This window comes from Argiope bruennichi, chromosome 9 (genome assembly GCF_947563725.1).
Source record: "Argiope bruennichi chromosome 9, qqArgBrue1.1, whole genome shotgun sequence".
NCBI classification, from domain to species: Eukaryota; Metazoa; Arthropoda; class Arachnida; order Araneae; family Araneidae; genus Argiope; species Argiope bruennichi.
Genome location: NC_079159.1, coordinates 101,467,038 through 101,485,947, shown reverse-complemented (window position 1 = coordinate 101,485,947; position 18,910 = coordinate 101,467,038). Strand labels below are relative to the sequence as shown.

The 18,910-nt window shown below is 25.2% G+C and overlaps 2 protein-coding genes across 2 annotated transcripts in view; one reads left to right on the top strand and one right to left on the bottom strand.

The window, feature by feature from the left end:
• Window positions 1-7,627, bottom strand: part of LOC129984093 (synaptonemal complex protein 1-like) — a 42,850-nt gene extending 35,223 nt beyond the window's left edge. Inside the window, exons 1-7 of the mRNA XM_056093872.1 lie at window positions 7,597-7,627; window positions 5,950-6,057; window positions 5,674-5,713; window positions 2,181-2,329; window positions 1,530-1,663; window positions 467-540; window positions 332-390 (exon numbers count right to left, since the gene is read on the bottom strand). Coding sequence (XP_055949847.1) covers window positions 332-390; window positions 467-540; window positions 1,530-1,663; window positions 2,181-2,329; window positions 5,674-5,713; window positions 5,950-6,051 — 558 coding nt within the window. The 5' untranslated portion in view covers window positions 6,052-6,057; window positions 7,597-7,627. The remainder of the gene's footprint in view (window positions 1-331; window positions 391-466; window positions 541-1,529; window positions 1,664-2,180; window positions 2,330-5,673; window positions 5,714-5,949; window positions 6,058-7,596) is intronic.
• Window positions 7,628-7,941: 314 nt separating this feature from the next.
• On the top strand, window positions 7,942-18,873 carry LOC129983859 (ubiquinone/menaquinone biosynthesis C-methyltransferase UbiE-like). Its single transcript, XM_056093524.1, has 7 exons — window positions 7,942-8,232; window positions 10,126-10,275; window positions 11,674-11,832; window positions 18,122-18,228; window positions 18,324-18,412; window positions 18,489-18,600; window positions 18,675-18,873. Exons 1-7 carry the CDS (start codon window positions 8,034-8,036, stop codon window positions 18,774-18,776), a joined length of 918 nt encoding a protein of 305 aa, XP_055949499.1. The 5' UTR covers window positions 7,942-8,033; the 3' UTR covers window positions 18,777-18,873.
• Window positions 18,874-18,910: the final 37 nt, after the last annotated feature.

Here is an 18,910-nt window from a genome sequence, read left to right as displayed (position 1 = left end):
TTATGGCATTTTTAAATAACAGTTTTCCAATGTAAAATTTAATTGATAAGAACAAAATTTTTTCAAACTTAAAAGGGTTGTCAATATACTTTATAAAAACTTAGAAACAAAAAAAAAAAAGAATTTTGTTCAAAATGGTCAAAAATATATAGTTTAGTCTTCTAAAAAAATAATATTGTATAAAAAAAATATAAAAAAAACATAGTTTATAGAAAGGAAAATTAAAATAATATAGTAAAATTGCTTGTAGCACAAAAAAAAAAAAAAAAAAAAAAAGCTTGACAAAAACATTTAATAATTAGAAATCAGTAAAGAAGCAAAATCAGCTTACTTCTATTGCTGACAATCTTTTTGCATCAGCAATATTAAATCCCTCTTCTATTTTATTTCCTAAACAAATTTAAATAATGAAATTATTAATTGTAATAAAAAAAGACAAGTACACCACATTAAAAGCTTAACTTACGATATTCATAATGTCCTTGTAGGGTATTATAATGTTTTTTCAAAGCAGAACATAATTCTTTAGTGGAGTGTAGCCTATAACAAAAAAAAATGTTTAAAATGTAGAGAGTTAAATAAAAATTTTATATGTATGAAAACTTCAGGAAGTTTCAATAAGTGTAACAATGTTAAACAAAGTGTAAAAAATTATTGCAGCATGTTTTATTCTTTTAAATTATTCATATTAGTTTATTAATTTAATGACAAAGACAATCTACAAATGAATAAAATACAAAGCTATAAGAACAACTAAATTTGCTTTAGTATCAGACTCACTAAACAGTCTATTCTCTTTAATTATAATATTTGCTGCATTATCATCAAACAGTATCAATCAATGGATAAAACTTGTTTCATAGAATTTTTTACTTAAGAAATTATTTTCAATCAAATTTTGCAAGCATGTTGTTTTATGAAAATTCAGATTCTACAAATTAAATTTGGCAACTCTCAGACATGGTTAGATTGTAAAAAGCCTAAAACTAAATAAAAATTACATAGTCATTTTTTTATTATTATATATCTTAAAGAATCTGTCCCCTTTCCATACAGTAACAAAGAAATGTTTCGTTAAAATGAATATATATATTGTTCCAGCATTTATTTTTACATTTAAGAAGATTTATAACCTGCTGATAACTACTTTCAAAATGTAAATAAAAGTCTGGAAAACAAATACAAAAAAGTTAGCAACAATACAAAAATTATTGCAAAAAACACAAAAATGAGCATATGAGAACTAAATTTAAATTATTTTAAATTTAAATCTTAACTATTTTAAAATTAAAGAAAATAAATTCCACTAACTGTCAGTGAACTAAAAAAATATGATAATTACATATTAACTACATGCCAGCCATCAATTCCCTCAAAAAAATTGTCAAAGATTTCAAAATAATAAGTTCTTTCACGATTAAAATTTGTCTATGTTTGCCAATAGCAGGCAATTAATATGCAAAGACTAAAAATATTGCAACTATAATTAGGTAAAAATTACAATGCATAAATCAAAATGAAATTAATACTTTTCTAATACAAAACTCCTTTGTTGAATCTCTTCACTAAGTTGGTAACTAAGGTTTTCATTTTCCAGCTGTAAATCTAATATAGTTTTTCTTTGCACTTCTAAGGTTTGTAAAACTTCTTCTATTTTTTTATTCTGTAAAATCAATAATGAAATCATTCTAAGTAAAATGTTTATTTTATATGAAAGCAATAAATTTCATAATGTAAATCTTTAAAAATGTACAATAATTAACCATTTTAAAACAATAGTTCAGTTTTGCTTTCTAATTTGCATCAGCAAAGTAAGTAGAGCAGTCAATATGTTTCACCTACAATCACACAGAATCCAAAATTTTAACTCAAGATAAAAGGATTCGAAACAAGCAAAATTAATTCTTACAATCATAGTGACTTTTAGAGGCAATTTTCTCAATAGTTTATATGAATATTTAAATTCATCTGTCTCTAAAGTATTTTTGTTTCTAACAGAAGAGAACATATGATAGTTATTAAATTTAAATCTCAGAAATTTCAAAAATTATTTTTCAAGGGATAACATAAATTCCTAAATCCTTCATCACAAATTATAAAACATACTTTAAAATATAACAAAAATACATGTTTAAAAAAATATTACACTTTCTGGGTAACAAAAATTTGAATTATAGAACCTTCTGCTTGCTTTCCATTTCAACAGAAGTTTTCCATTTCTGAATTTCTTCAACACCAGAAAACAATTTAGAATGAATAGAATTCAGATTCTCCAAGTATACTTTCTTTACTTCATCCATATTTTCCAAATTAACTTCTCCATTGAAACCTGAAAAATAAAATTAGTTTAATAAAAACTAAATTTCATATAGTAAGTTAATTTATATTTTTATTACTTAAAAAGTTATTTTTAGAGATACCAAAATGGCATTACTAAACACTATTTACATAATATAGCTATATTTTGATATAATGTATTACATTGGTGTAAGCTGCCATTCTATTACAAAAATAACTATATTAAATAATGTCATTTTGGCATCCCTATAGTTATGAATCAATAATGTTGCTTCCTAGTGCAATTAATTCTATTTTAAGAAAGACAGTTTTATGGACAACTCTGTCGGATGTTGATTGGATGCCAGATTACTGTCCCTCCAAGCTTGGTGGTGAATTTGGAAACTTTGGCGAGACAAGATGGGGCATTCAAGAATTCCCAGGAATTTTGGTAATAGGATTAGGAGGCAAATTATGCACTCCCTTGAGAACTTATTGTACACTACTTCAAAAGCTACAAGCTGGAGTCATAGAATTAATGCTGAGTCAGTTGGATTAATCTAGCAACGTGCAAGTGTTAAGTGGAACTCAAGCAATTAGAAGATTTAGCTGTGCATTAAGTTTCGCAGTCAAGTATAAAAACAGCATTGAGTCGTGTGCTGAGAAGTCAGTCGTATGGTAGTGAGTAGGCAGTTGAGTGTAGCTAAAGCAAGAAGATAATGGTGAATAGCAGATGTTTTTCGAGGGACCATCATGAATAGTTGTGTGAAATTTCCTTGGTTGCTTCATGTTCTGCTGTAATTGTATTAATTAGCTACTAGTATGCTGCTATCTGGTTTTGAATATGTACATATTCAAAATGCTTGAATGCTTTTTGTACATATTGAATGCTTTTGTGTACATATGTACATATTGAATGCTTTTTTGTACATATTGAATGCTTTTGTGTACATAATTTGAATGCTTTTGTGTACATATTGCCTGTATTTTTGTTGTCTATGTTTGTACCTTTGTGTTAATAAACATCATTTTTTGTAGTTGTGGACTGCTGATTGTGTCACAATTCACTCATTACATCAAACTTGTCAATTATTATTGATGTTAAAAAATTTTGTATAAAGAATTTTCTATAACAATATATATACATGGATAGAGATACATACATATATACATTAGTTGCAAAAATTACTAATTGAATTATTATCTCACTTTATTTCCTTAAACATGTTTAATTTCAGAACTAAATTTTATTAAACTATTTCAACACTTTATTTTATGGCAAAAGATTTTATAATACTAAAACAAATGATTTTATATTACTAAAAAAATTCTAGTCTATAACTTTCTTTGTACTGAAAAGAAAATGGAAGAAACATGCTTTTAATGTTAAAAAAGATTATGATATGATGAACACTTCATATGATGGATATGCTCCTTTGAAATCTCTCACTGGTGATTGTAATAACTTTAAAAATTCCTGATCATTTTATATAGAGCAACAAGAAAATTTTCCAGGAAGAGTTTATCCAAAAATTATCATTTCACTAAGAATACTTTTCTGAAAACCAGTGACAAATTCCCTGATTGAATAATCTTTTTCTTCTTTGAAAAAATCATAGAATATTAAAGACCTTCAATATATGAAAATAAGCTGAATGTACTTGAATTAGTTTCAATTATAGCAAATTTTAGATCTATTAATTTCAATGTAGCAATGGAAATATTTCATGGAAAAAGCCAGGAGGAGAAAATTTTAGTAGCATTTTGAAAAGACAAGAATAAATCAGAAAAAAAGAATTTTCTATTAAAGTGGGGTAAGCAAGACTTTTTTAAAAGAATTTTTCTGAAAGTTTGCTTTTCAAAATGGTAGAATGTTTTTCTGTATATCCTTCTTCAACATCCTCATTCATTTTTCAAAATAACAGCCCTTATCCTTTCATCCCTATATAATAAATAGATTTTAAACAGGTAAGGAGCTAAATACAAATAAATTCTTCTGTTTCATTATCCAGTGAAAATTCTTCTTTTAATGCCTCTTTAAAGGGTTGAAACAAAGTTTGAAAGTTTTTAGCTGGACTACACAGCAGGGAGATAGTGTCTGAATACCATCTAGTGAAAGCTGGTTAATTTTTCTTGTGTTACAATACTTGTTTGGAGTCTTGCATTGTCCTCAAGAAGGGAAATATTGCACAGCTGCATGGAATGTCTTTTTGACCAAAATGCTGCTTTAACTTTCTTCAAAGGTGTTCAAAAGTGAATCACATTAATTTTTCATCATCCTTGAAAAAAAAAAAATAGAAATGCTGAAAAGCCAAAAGTTGAAGTAGTTGGTGAAATTCGAATTTCTCCAACAGATAATCGAACATATATTTTTTAAAACTTTTAATGGACCATTTTCACTTTTTTTCTGTTTGTCTATATGTCTGCCGTATCATGTTATATCAATTTGTCACACAGATGCAATAATACATGTAATTTTCATCACAAATTAAAATTCAAATAAAAAATGCATCTCCTTTTGTTTCATGGTAACTCAAATAGCTTTCACAATATTTAACTTTGTTTGCCCCAAATTTATTTATTTTTTAATAATTAATGAATTCAAATGCAACAATTATGAGTTAACTGATAATCTTCTTCACAACCATTTTTAAATACCTCATGCTATTTGCACACTTGGGAACTTAATAGAAAGTAAATATTAAATTAGACACTAAATTTATATAAATTTTAAGAGGCTTCATATTTTTATTCATTAAGAATTTAATGATCACTTACTGTGTAACTATTTAATGATAACTCATTGTGATATTAAATGAATAAATGAACATATGTAATAAAATGAATGTAAAACAAAGCACAATAATTATTTAAATTTTAAACAACTTATTATAGTCCTTATAACAACATATATTAAAAGTTTCTGCTACTACTAAAAAGCTTCAATTGTAATTCATTTACTCTTATGCATGGGTTACTTTTAAAGAATTCTAAAATTAGTGCAGTTTTTATTTCAAATTATGTGATTTAAAGATTATAAAAAATGAACTGAATAATTATTTTTTAAATAAATTATTACAAGTTAAACTGTGAATTATAAATAAAGAAGAGAAGGATGCAGAAAAATGCACTTTGCAGTAAGCTACAAAAAAGTGCGAATTTAGCCATGTACTTTAATTGCAATCTTATTCATTTTATTTTAAACTCCATCTTTATTCTTATTCATAAATTTCTTAGAACAGAAATATTTTTGTCATAGGAAATATCTTGTAACTGAATAAAATAAATTAAGACTGGTTAAGAATTAGTTTTTAAATTATGTTATTGAACCTTTTATTTATTTATTTTTAGTTTAACGTATATAATTTCACAGTGTAAAGAAATTTTGATATTTACCAATTACATTGCCATTTTCAGAAACTTCAAACTGCTGGATCTAAAAAGAGGGCAAAAAATAAGCATTTAGGGAAAAAAAAAAGAGGAGCCAATTGAATAAAAAAATATCATTTTAAAACTATGAAAAATCAGTGAAAAAATATAAATTCAAAATATGGTAAATTACGAATAATTCAGTCATGAACTATAAGTAAAATAATACACATAATAAAAATCCAAAATAATTTTAAAAACCTTTACTTAATCTCAAAAAGTAAACTTAAATTCAAAAATTACTTTGTTACACATAGGAGAAGCAAATGTCCTCTGACAATCAGTATTATCATTATTTTCACGTAAAGGACGAACATAGGTTGTTTTCGAAGGAAGAAAAGGCATTTTCCCCTAAATTAAAAATAAAATATTTAATAATCAATATATACATATTATAGAAAAACTCTTAAGAAAATAAAAGACAACATTCAACATATTATGTAAAATTTACGGTTGTTTTTATTTAACCCTTAACTGGGGACGTGCGGTCTGTGAGACCGCTCCTATTCTATTTTCAGCTCAATTTAATGGATTGACCCTGTAGCTTCCTGTTTTGTGACCTTCAATACATGTGCACTATTTCAACCGATTTCAGTGAATGCTTTTCAAAAAAATTCAGTTATTTCTTTGAGTGCAGTCTATAAGATTGCATCTCCCTGTTAGTGTCCCAGTGATAAACAAGGCTTATTACGCTAAACAATACAATGGAGCTAAAACTTGGACCCTGAAATATCATCCAATTTACTGATACTATTATGAAGCAGTGCTCCAGACACTTTTAAATGAAGCAGAAAGTGATTTTAGTGATAAGGATGATTGTGCAGAAGAATTTTTTGATGAAAGTTCACATTCAACTGATTTTGATACGTATGTTCAAACATAATTAAATTTTCTAGTGATAATGCATTTTGAAAAATTTATAAAATATATTAATATACCAAAAGAGATTATATATACAGAATTTATAGGTATATTTTTATACTAGTTCTTAACCTTTATGTTTAAAATGCCCTAGAAAACCGTGCCATGAAAGTTACACAAGCCGATAAAAAAAGGGCCAATTTTACCCATTGTCAATTTTTTTATTTTTCATGTAATTGTTGATTTTTACATTATAAAGTAAAACGTTTTTTTCAAGAATATTATTTATTGTAACATGTAATTTGAGAAGAAAATGTATGTTCCAACACATTTCCTTTTTTCAATGATAATATATTTTGAAAAATTTCTAAAACATTAAACTAAAATTTCTATATATCAAAAAAAATATCTGCAAAATATATTGGCAGTTTTTCATACTAATACATTCATTAGAAAATTTAATTTTAATGTAAATTAAATGCGGTCTCATAGACCACACCTCCCCAGTTAAGCCCTAAAATTTTACCTCCCCAGTTAAGGGTTAATATTTGTATTATTTTGTCAGTAGTAGATTATTTTTATTGCTATATAGCTAAGAAATTAATTATTATCTTATATAATTATTAATAATTCTTTTTTACTGGAAAATACTCATGAATCTCAAAATTTACAAATAATAAATATTATAATATTAATACTAATAAAATTCTTTGTAGTGTTTTGACTTCTCCTGGAAAATTATTCAAATATGAAAAGGAATGAGAAAATTCTAAAATTTCCCGTTCACTGCGAGTATATTTCTTTTCATCATATCAATCTAAAAATGAATTTATAATATAATTTTTGATTTCAACTCAATAAACAAATAATTATTAATTTATAGCTATGATTGCATGCGCCTTCATATTTCTAATAAGCATCAAGGATGAATAAAGTTGTACAAATATAAATAAACAGACTACAATCTACTGCATTTTTATCCCTTTTATTTGAAAAATCGGTACTAAATCAAAAGAAATATTGTTTTACCTAAACTTGGCTTTAGAACAAAGTGTTTCGCATAAATTTCAAAATTCGAGAAACAAAACTAAAATTCGAATTCTACGCTAAAAATTAATGCAAATCGCATTTCAGATCACTTCATAACTAAGACTTCAGAATCTATGATACCTACTAAATATCCTCCTCTCCTCACTATTATAGGTTTTTAAATACTAACAGGTTTTATTTCTTGATATCAAATTTTATAAACCCTTTAAAGCATTCTTAAAGATGTAATAGAATCTTAAAATATCTTTAAAAAATTCTAAGGCAAAGACATATAGAAAATCCGACCTACACTGCTGTCTGAAAGTCAAACTCTGTTGACTATGACCGTAAGATTTCAGCTAGCAGACGAATTTTGAAAATAATCAAGCGTGTAAACATTGCTTGAAAGTTTAGTTCTGTTAGCTATCACATTGTGTATGATGCTTAGTTCTCCAGTATTTTACTCTATTATTACTTCTAGATCTTATCAAATATCTAGAGGTTCATTTAATTTATTTAAAAACCTACTATTTAATCGTTCATTCTCCAGTGAAAATACACAAACCAAACAGCAGGAAGACGATGTACATTTTTTCGGCTTTCAGAAAGTCTCTTCATCAGAAAAAAGACAAAGAGGTATATAAGTTATATTCTTGTTAAAATGGATAGTCTGTTTGTTTAATAGATAGTTAGTTAGAAAATAGGTAGTGTTAAAATGTTTAGTTTTGACAGCTGAATTGTGGTATATGAGGCTAATCTTTTATCAAACCGTAAAAGTTATACGAGGACTGTGAGAAAAAATATTTTTTTTTTTTAATCCCAAAGAATGTAATTTATTTTCTTACTTGAAAATTCTGATTTTTAGAATATCCATTCAAAAGACAGTGTGACAATTCCTAGTTTTACTTAAAGTCGGACCTGTATTTTCTCATATTTTGAATATGATAAATTCTGCAGTTTCGATTTGTCTGCAGAAAGTGCACAAAAATGGTATAAAACTGAAATGAATAATTTTTCATGATGAGGAAGGTTTGGGTTCAAAAAGTTGATTGAATAACATCCATATTTTGGATTAGAAAAAGCATATTTAATTTGTCTGAATGGAGACTTAGGTGGTATAAAGAGTGTAATAGTGGCCATTTTATATTAATTTTTTTAATATTAACTTGTTTTCTCTAATTAGATCATTGGGTTTCATTCGATATAAAATTTGATTTTGTAAACCTTTTTTGAATGATTAGCTGCCTTCTATAAAGAATTACCTAGTATTCTCTATAGAAGAAATACTCTCATTGATTTTTTTAAATAACTCGTTAACAGATGGATAACTCATGGAGCATTATAAAAATTTTTGATCCATGTAATACTGAACAATCAATTACTTGAAAGGATTATATATTGCTCTTTTGTTTTGTATAATGAGAAAAGACTGTAAGTATTATCAAAACTTCACTGGCAAAATGGCTGTTAATGTTGAAATCTGTTCTGTTTTTAATCCATGTAATACTGAATAATCAATTATTTGAAAGGATTAAATATCGTGCTTTTATTTTATATAATGAGAAAAGACTGTAACTATTATCAAAACTTCACTGGTAAAATGGCTGTTAATGTTGAAATCTGTTCCTGAAATTCTTTTGCATGTTGAGATATTAATTGCTATTATGAAATTCCTGTGTTTTTTCGTGACATCCATTGTAATCAGAATTTTGTATTTTAATTCTGAAATCAATATGATCCTTCAACTGAGAAAATAGTAAAATGCAGGTGCACATTATGCCAAGGGCATCTAATAATTGCATGTACTGATTTTATATTATTCTTGAATATAGAAAATATTTTTAATTGCCATTTTAAATATATTAAAAGTAAAAATATGATTAGGATTTTAATTAACCAGTCATTTATTTTATAATATTTCATAAGCAAGTATATCAGTTCATAAATATTCATGCTGAGATAATCAGCAAGAAAATCCAAATGTAACAAAATTCCTGTGCATGTAAAAAAAAAAAAAGTAACTATGCACTGTGTCATAATATTACATCTGATTTAATTCTTTAATGATATTACTTTGCTGTATTAAAATATTTTCAGCTTTGACACTACATATTTCTATTGACTCCAGCATTCTAATTGCTGGTTACAACTTTAATAGAGAACCAAATTATTATATCCCGAACTTTCAAATCTGTTAAAATGGTCATGTAGAGTCATATTAATTTATGTTTCAAATTTCATAAATTGGAATCGTGTTTTATGATATTTCACATATTTATATAATTGCTACATCTAAGTCAAAATTTATTTTTAAAAAATTCTTACAAATTTATTAGTAAAATTTTGGATTTAAATGAAGATTATCATAATTTAAATGTACTAATTTATTGTGGATTGCATATTTTATTTATGCATATTTAGGCTGTATTGTTACCTATACTGAACAATATTAGGAGCCTATATTGTTGCTTTTAATGTTTTGTATACTATATGATAATTTTATAAAATAATTTTCATTTTATTCTTTAGTGCAGTCAGTCTTCTCTAATGTTGCTGCTAAATATGATTTAATGAATGACATTATGAGTGGTGGAATCCACAGGTTTTGGAAAGATTACTTCATACATACCCTTGCACCAACTGCAGGAACAAAACTTTTGGATGTAGCTGGAGGAACAGGTGATATTTTCATCAATCCATACTTTCTTTATTTGTATATAACAGATAAGCATAGAAATGACAGGGATGGTTATAGGTACTAATATTAATTTGTTTAGATGATATGAAATATGATCTATTTGTATGTCACTCACTTCATTTAATTTGGCATCTAAACAATTATAAAAATAATAAGAATTTTTAAATTAAAAAGAAATTAGATTAAGAATTTTGAAAAGAATTTAAGAATTATTATTTAAATTTGTAAAAGAATTGGGTTTAAAAAGTAATTAAAAATACTGACTATGAGTAGGAAAATATATATTAGATTATAAATAAATTGTAAAAAATGGTAATTCTGAAAATTTTACCTTTTTAATTTCATATTTAAAATTTGCCCTTTTTTTACTATATTATTTTTAGAAAACAATTTTTAAGTGAAATTTAAATATGTGAGTTAATTTTAAATAATGTCCTGTTTCTAGAATCCATTTGAAGATTTACTAACAGTCACTGACAATTTAAGTTATGTTTTTAGGAATTATATTTCAGGATCATTTCATTATGAAGACAGAATATAGCAAGAAAGTAAAGCATGAAAAAAATATATACCATTTAATGTTATGTTTTTTAAAGAAAATTAGTATACAAAAACAGGAATAAAACATCTGAATGCATAAAGTCTTGTTTTAATTTTATTGATCTTTTATTTTGTTATATTTTTAAAATATAAAATAATTATTTTTTGCATAAAAATAAAGCAAAATCCTGTGAGGTATAATTAAGGCAGTTCAGATTTTAATTTTGTATTTGTGGTGAATAGCATATAAGCCAATTAACAACTATGCTGCATGGGCAATTGCTTTTGCATAATGGTTATTTTACTGGACTGCTAACCACAAGGTTCCAGGTTCTATCACCGCAAATCCGCTAAATTGGTGACCTCGGACGATGAACCTTCAACCTTCATACAGCTGTTGTGGTGCCATCTACCCACAGCAAACCAAAGCCGTCAGACTCACTTGGCGCATAAGCAACCACAAAAAAATGCTCACCATAACGCTTGGCGCTACTCAACTAGGTACAGGCCCATTAGACAACAGCTAAAATACATCACCACTCAACATCCCAATCGTTCGTTTCACCTCGGACTCACTGGAGGGAGAGTCTGTGGTAAATAGCATATAAGCCAGTTAGCAACTACGCTGCACGGACAATTGCTTTTGCATAATGGTTATGTTACTGGACTGCTAACTATAAGGTTCCAGGTTCTATCCTCACTCATCGCAAATCCGCTAAATATTTATTAATGGAAGAAATTTATTTACCTAGCAATAAGAAGCTATTTATGTATAAATAAATTAAACAGGTTCGAGGATTTTTTTTTCTCATTTTATAATTATTGTTATTTTATTTTAGGTGACATTGCATTTCGTTTCTTGAAAGCTGTAGAAAATGAAAGTCTAGAGTTTTCAGAAATTCAAGATAATCCAGAAAGCCATGTAACAGTATTAGACATTAATGCAAATATGCTTTCAATATGTAAAAACAGAGCTGAAGAAGCTGGATTGTGTAATTGTAAGTATATAATTCTAAAATACATTTATTTAAATACTAACATCTTTTATAATAATAATAGGTAAAAATTGAAAGTTGAGGATCAGAAACCTGTCTTTTTAAACACAACTACGAACCTTAGAAATTTGTAAAACAGTTTTGATTACACATAGAATACATAAATTACATGAAAGAACTCTAAAGAATTCCTCATCAAAAAAAAATCTTCATTAACTGAAATTGTAAAAAATTATTATTTTGCATTGCATTTTTAAAAAAGAATTTTAAAAACTATTAGATATAAAATTTCATTTCCTATCACTTTTAAACGAATTATAGTAAATGTTAATATTATGTATTTGTGATATCATTTATTATTATTTTTTGATAATATAATGATTGAATCTTACTTCATGAATATTTTTAAATTTAAATACTTTTTCTATGAAAAATCTTCTTAAATATTCAAATTACGAACATAACTTGTTATTAAAGGTATGCATAAATGGTAAAATTTCTTTTAAGAACTTAGAGGTTTTCCATTAAAAGTTTTTTTTATATATAACTTTACTTTTCTTTGACTTAGAAAACATGTTATTTAAACTTATTACAAAAGTTAATTTCTATGTGACAAGAATCTCTTCTTCCACATAGAAGTTCCAAATAAATTGAGAATTATTATCTTCCACTTATAACTTTTCATTTCTCAGAGATCTGCCCGTTTCTGAGGCAGCTAATTTGATTGATTTAACCAATCTAAAAAATGTGCGCATCTGAAGGACATAGAAACTGTTGAAGAAAACTACTTTATACAAAAGTAGTTTTGTAGCTAAAGTTATAGAGCTGTTTTACTTTCTCACATTAATGAAAACATCTTAATTGCTAAATATTCTATGGAGTCTATCTATTCTAATTCTAAATATGCTAAATATTCTACATATAATATAATAGTACATAATTTTAAAGTGATAATCAAGAACTTATGAAAATATCTTCATAACAAGATTCATAACATTAAAAAAGGATTAAAGTTTCATGAAAATATTACAGATAAAGTATTGCAATTTTTACAAAAGTATGAAAAAAATTGAAAATGTTTGTTTTTTCATTATAAATCTGTGTATAGCAAGACTTTCTTACAGATTAGGATCCATGTCAAAATCAATGAAAGATAAATTTAATTTTTTTTTCTTTCTTTTTTTTCTGTATTTCTTTTAATTACTATATGTAGAAATTTCAAGAATATCTCAGTTTTAAAAAATGTATTTAAGTACAATTTTGTGAAATATATTTGAATAGATATAATGAGTTTTCTAAAGTTATACAGATAAGTAGTTTTCATGCATTATACTATGCTATGTCAACAAAACATATACTATATCAAACCTAATACTATAAAGCAATCAATTCCTACAAAAAAGATGTCATACTAATTACTGCAAATAAAAATAGATTTATTTCAAAAGTCTATTCTCTTGTATAAACCAATTTTGAAGCTTATGAGTAAAAAAATATTGCAAATATATATATATATATTCAAAATGTTTTTTTGCTTTTATTGCTATATTCTAAAAAAGTATTATTGTTTTCAATTTTTATATCATGTTTTTGAAAATTTGTATATTATTATAATAATATACAAAAAATAAATAAATAATAGTAAAAATAGGATTCTAGGGAACATAACTAAAAGAAATAAAAGGTATTGTCGACTGGAGGTGATATAGCAGCCAAGGGGTAAGAAGCAGTATAGATTATCTTGTTGCTACCATTGAGATAAAATGTTTGTACATTTATGCCTCTTTTGCCATTAATTAAACTCTGCCATTTATTAAAGTGTAATGTCACAAGTAAATGAAAAAATGTCAGGCCTAAAGCATCATTTACTCTTTCTAAACCACTGATGACAACTGGTGGAGAAAAAATAATGTTATGCCTGGGGCACTATTTACCTTTGCTATGCCACCGTCAACTAATTTATAACATTCTTGATTTCCAATATACTTTAAAATAAAGTAAATTGTATAGAAATTAGTATAAATAGATTTTTCTTAATATACATTAGGAAGTTGAAAATAACTTTTGTTAAGAATACAAAACTTATTATATAGGCATTATAACGTGAAAATCGCATCAAATAATAGAGGAATTTTCATCTAAAACTTGGTTCTGATTCTTATGCAAATGTCATTTCAGTAGTTTTAAATAACTATAAAAATTTTCAAATTTTTAGTAACTATGTTACATTTTTATCCTTAAGTTTTAAACAAAAAAAAATTGCCATTTTTCCTTTCTAAATTGCCTTAATTTTTTTTTTTTTTTTTTTTTTTAAATCTGGAATGGTTCTAAAATACTTGCTAACTGTTATAAATTATTTCATTAATTAAAATCAATAAATCCCTCAGCATGTTCTGGTATGAATTTCTTTTTAAAAGCTGTCAAATCTAGAGAAAGTGGATGAGTTTTTAAAAATGATGAAATAACATTTTATTATTAGTAGTACAAATTTATGAAAAATTGTAAAGTATTTTGGTCTTAACAGATTAAGAATTAAATATAATTTTGCTATCCAGAAATATCAGGTTCCATCCAGTCTTGGTTTCTGAACTTATCTAATTTTATTAATATTTTAATCTATAAATATTTTAACTAATTGATTTCATCAAGAATATAAAGCTTAAAATTATGCTTATAGTTACTTATCCATACTACTTTTATAAATTTATACAAGCATAGCTGATTGGTAAAATGATTCTGTTGTATAACGTTAAAATAAATTAAATATACATGTGGAAAGTTATTAGCAGTCAACAAGAAAAAATTGTATACCATTTTAAAAATATAATTAAATATAATAAATTGTCATTATTTTTGCTAAATTTTATTCAAAAATAAAATCTATCCATTTTATTTTGTTTTCTATAAAGAATATTTTTGTTCTGATGCCACTGATTTTTGAAAAATGTTTTATCCATTGAAATTAGTGAATTTGCATGTAACCCATTCAAGTTTGTAAAATTGTATCAAAAATTATTCCTTCTAACATTTAAAAACAGGATTCAGACTCTGATGTAGGAACAGAAATTGTTAAATTTAACATTTTGGCAATGAGCAATTGATCAAGTTTTAACTCTGTAAAGCTTGTATTTTACAACATAACAGAATAACATCATAAATATAATAAAGAAATGTTACCTATTTCCTTTACTAGTTTTTATGTTTTCAGATAGATGTTGCAAAATTAATTACAGATTCGAACAAAATTTCTATTTCAAGGGATTTATCAGCTTTACGAGATTTCATTTTTGGAAGACAAAATACTGTAATTCATTATTTTCAACAAAATGAATTTTAAAGCTTGTCTTTAAAAAATTATTTTATATTAACTGTTTTAAAGATAAAATTCATGTTTTAACTATAGTTTTTTTTTTTCAGACATAACTTTAATTCAATTGTTCAAAAGCATTTAAGTGATCAATTCTGTGCATATTTTGACATTAAGTCTATGAGCTAAAGATTTTTTGCCAAACTAAAGTGATCCTTTGAGAAGTTTTATTGTATCTTATTAAACAAAGCCAAATAATTTTGTTTTTGTATTGCAATATTTTATATTCTTACCATCTACATAAAGAAAGTTTATGTCAGTACATTTACATCTTTATCTTTACTTATAATAAAAATGAATTTGTGATTATGTGTGTACACAGGCCAAACCATCTGACTTATCAAATGTGACACATCCGTAATTTGGAGGGTGGCAATGTGCATCGAATTTTCAAAAAAAATTACAATTTTAATTAATAGAAGTTAAGTAAATTTTGGTGTATTTCTGCAATAATTTCCAAAAATATTACAATAAAATTTTATTTTTACGTCATCTTAAAATGCAAAAAATTGTTTTTTCAATTATACCAATTCTTTTAACATTTAAATTAAATTTGTTTTTAATAAATTTTTAAAAATATTAGCATAATTTCAAATTATTATTTTACCAAAAAAAAAAAACATTAACTTAACATAACTTAAAAAAAGAACTTTCAAGGGAAAAATTAAATTAAATTTTAAAAAATTTTATCAATATGTTGTCATTACTTGGAAAAAAATTCAAATTAAAATATTAAGTTAATTCTCATAGAAAAATAAACCTTAAAAAATTGAATTTTCAGCACATAGCTGTAAGAAATGAAATATATTTTCTAGAAAAGAATATGAAATAAAAAAGTTTCTGTGAATTTTTAAAATATCTGTAGTATTAATTCAAAATTTATCTTGCATTTAAGGCAAACACTTTTTATTTAAATAGTATATATAGGATATCCATTATAATTGGGTTCTAACATGTAAATTTTTAAATATTATTAGGCATCTAATAAGGAAAATGGTCCAGGTGAAGTAAAGAATACTATTTTATGCATTTAATATCAAACGTTCTGATGAATTAAGAATTTCATATCTTTATATAGCCTGCGGTCCTATGAGTCATAGACCCTAATATATATATATATTAAAAAAAGAAAGTTTTAATCACAATCAAGTAGATTTAAGCAAGTTATGAAAATTTGATATACTACTGTTATTAAAACATGCAATTTCATACCACTAATTGAACAACTCAAAGATAGCCAATTAGTACCTATTAGTTTCCAAGAGCTTCATTAGCCTAAAATTATAAAAATGTTGACTGTCTGTTGAATAGTTATATTCTAAACTTTATAATTAGGTTAGATTTGGTCACAAAAGAAGGAAACGTTTACACAAGTTAAATGTGGGAGTATCGGAAATATTTCACTGAATACGATTCCTTAGGACTAAATGACCCTATAAAATTTAACTTCAAAATTTTTTTTTCATAAGTACAATAAATGTCTGAATCAAAATAAAATAATTTTTATTCAAATCCTTTTGAAAGTAAAGCTAAAAAACAATTTTATGATGAATCGGAGAAATTTTTGAGTTCTTTAAAATATCACATAAATTATAAAAAAATATTCTGTAATACACGACTTCAATGTTGAATTATCTTTTGCACATATTAAAATATTTTTAGATTTAGCAAAAAGCCTTTAAATAAAGCTTAACCATGCACTTCAAATTTTACAAGAAATGATTGAAAATTAGAAAGACTGACAGTATTTCGAATTCTATAATAATTATTATTACGATTATCAAAATTTAAAGCTAAAAAATATTCAGTTGAAGTTTTTAAAACACATTACATAATTTTCAATTCATAAAATACTAAATTAGCAAGCATTAATCCTGAGATTCATATAAAGTATCCATTTTTGATTTCGGAATTTTTCAAGTTTTGGTTTTCTTGAAAAATTCTGAAAATAATTTGAAAATTTTTTAATAGTAAAATTCATTTATAAAATTATCATTTTTACTTATTAATTCCTTTTTTCATTATATGGGAGACTGATAAATTTCCAACATGAATTTTTTTTAAAAATATGGATGAAATTAATAGATATTTTATCAGTTTTAAAAGAGATGTTATATTGCTATATCCCTTCTATAATAAAATCAGAACCAATAATATATTTTCATTTATTTTAAAGTTTTCAAAACCAGATAAAATTTCTATTTTACTATTGTTATAGAGCATTCACTCGTATCGTACAAGAAGACAGTACAAATAACTACAATGCTGAAAACATGATCTGTTAATGTGAACCAATTCCAAGCCAGTTTTTAAATTTTACTACTTTTAGTGAGCTAAATGTAAAACCGCATTAAAAATAGTACCCACTATAAGAGAAAGGCACTAGTATCTTTTACTTGTTAATAAACAGCTATAAACATAAAAGATCAATTCTTAGTACTTTATGCCAGCAGTTCAATTTTCAATGTGAATATTTATTTTCAGAAACAAAAAACTTGATTTGTGCAAGACAACTAGGATAATTTTTGAATTCGCAATAAATTAGAAAAATCTTTTTAAAAAATGTAACTGAATTTCTCGACGGAACAGTATCTATAAATAATACATTAATAATGTCTTCCTATTTTCTTTGATAAAATCCGAATTCTTTTATTTAGTCTGTCTGATCTTAAACATTTTATATTTATAATTTATAGATAACCAAGTTGTCTTTACTAGCATAGCATAAAAATTAATAATTAAAACATTACATATTGAATAAAATTAGTTTTTAGAATCAAAATACAATAAAATGACTTAAAAAGTTGATTAAAAATTCTTGTTTAGTTAGAATAATACTTTATAAAAGCCCCAACTTATTCAATACTGGTCTTTCATTTAAAAAATCATTAGTTTATTTTCTAATATTTTTTTTTTCTCTTGTAGCACTAACTTACATACAAGGAAATGCAGAAAAATTACCTTTTCCAGATAATACTTTTGATGCTTATACCATAGCATTTGGAATTAGAAATGTAGTTCATATTGAAGAGGTATATTACCTTTATCATTTAAATTTTAATACCAATTTACTAGCATTTTCATTATACATATAAGCATTCTAATTTATCAAATCTTATTTTTAAAGGCTTTAATAGAAGCATTGAGAGTGTTAAGACCAGGAGGGCGCTTTTTGTGTCTAGAATTTAGTGAAGTGAGAAATCCAACCTTTAACAGGTATTTTTTTTATTCATTTTACAATATTGTACATAAAATAAGTAAAAAAAGAAATTAATTGCAAAATGCATTACAGAATATATTACTGGTATTCCCATGAAGTAATTCCAGTTCTGGGAGAATTAGTAGCTGGAGATTGGAAATCTTACCAATATTTAATCGAAAGCATACAGAAATTTCCTAATCAGGTAATCATCTACTCTTGTATGACCTTTAAATATTATTAAGAATATAGATTTTTACAATTTTTATTTCATTGCAGGAAGACTTCAGTCAAATGATAAAAGAAGCTGGATTCTGTGCAGTAACATATGAAAACTTATTTAATGGTATTGCAGCAATTCATTCTGCTTACAAGCTATGAATCTTTATTTATGAAATTCAAAACATGAAAATTAAAATGTACAATTTGTACAACATATTGAAATAAATATTTATAAACAAATGAGAGTGAAACAAAACAGTTTATAACAATTGAAAATGAGCTGCCATGTGCAA

What these genes read in the sequence shown, in the direction of transcription:
- LOC129983859 (XM_056093524.1), top strand. Translation starts at nt 8,034, where the DNA reads ATGATGCTTAGTTCTCCAGTATTTTACTCTATTATTACTTCTAGATCT. An exon ending in ATCAGAAAAAAGACAAAGAG is followed by an intron (nt 8,233 to 10,125) that starts GTATATAAGTTA and finishes TTTATTCTTTAG; the next exon opens with TGCAGTCAGTCTTCTCTAAT. An exon ending in AGAAATCCAACCTTTAACAG is followed by an intron (nt 18,413 to 18,488) that starts GTATTTTTTTTA and finishes AATGCATTACAG; the next exon opens with AATATATTACTGGTATTCCC.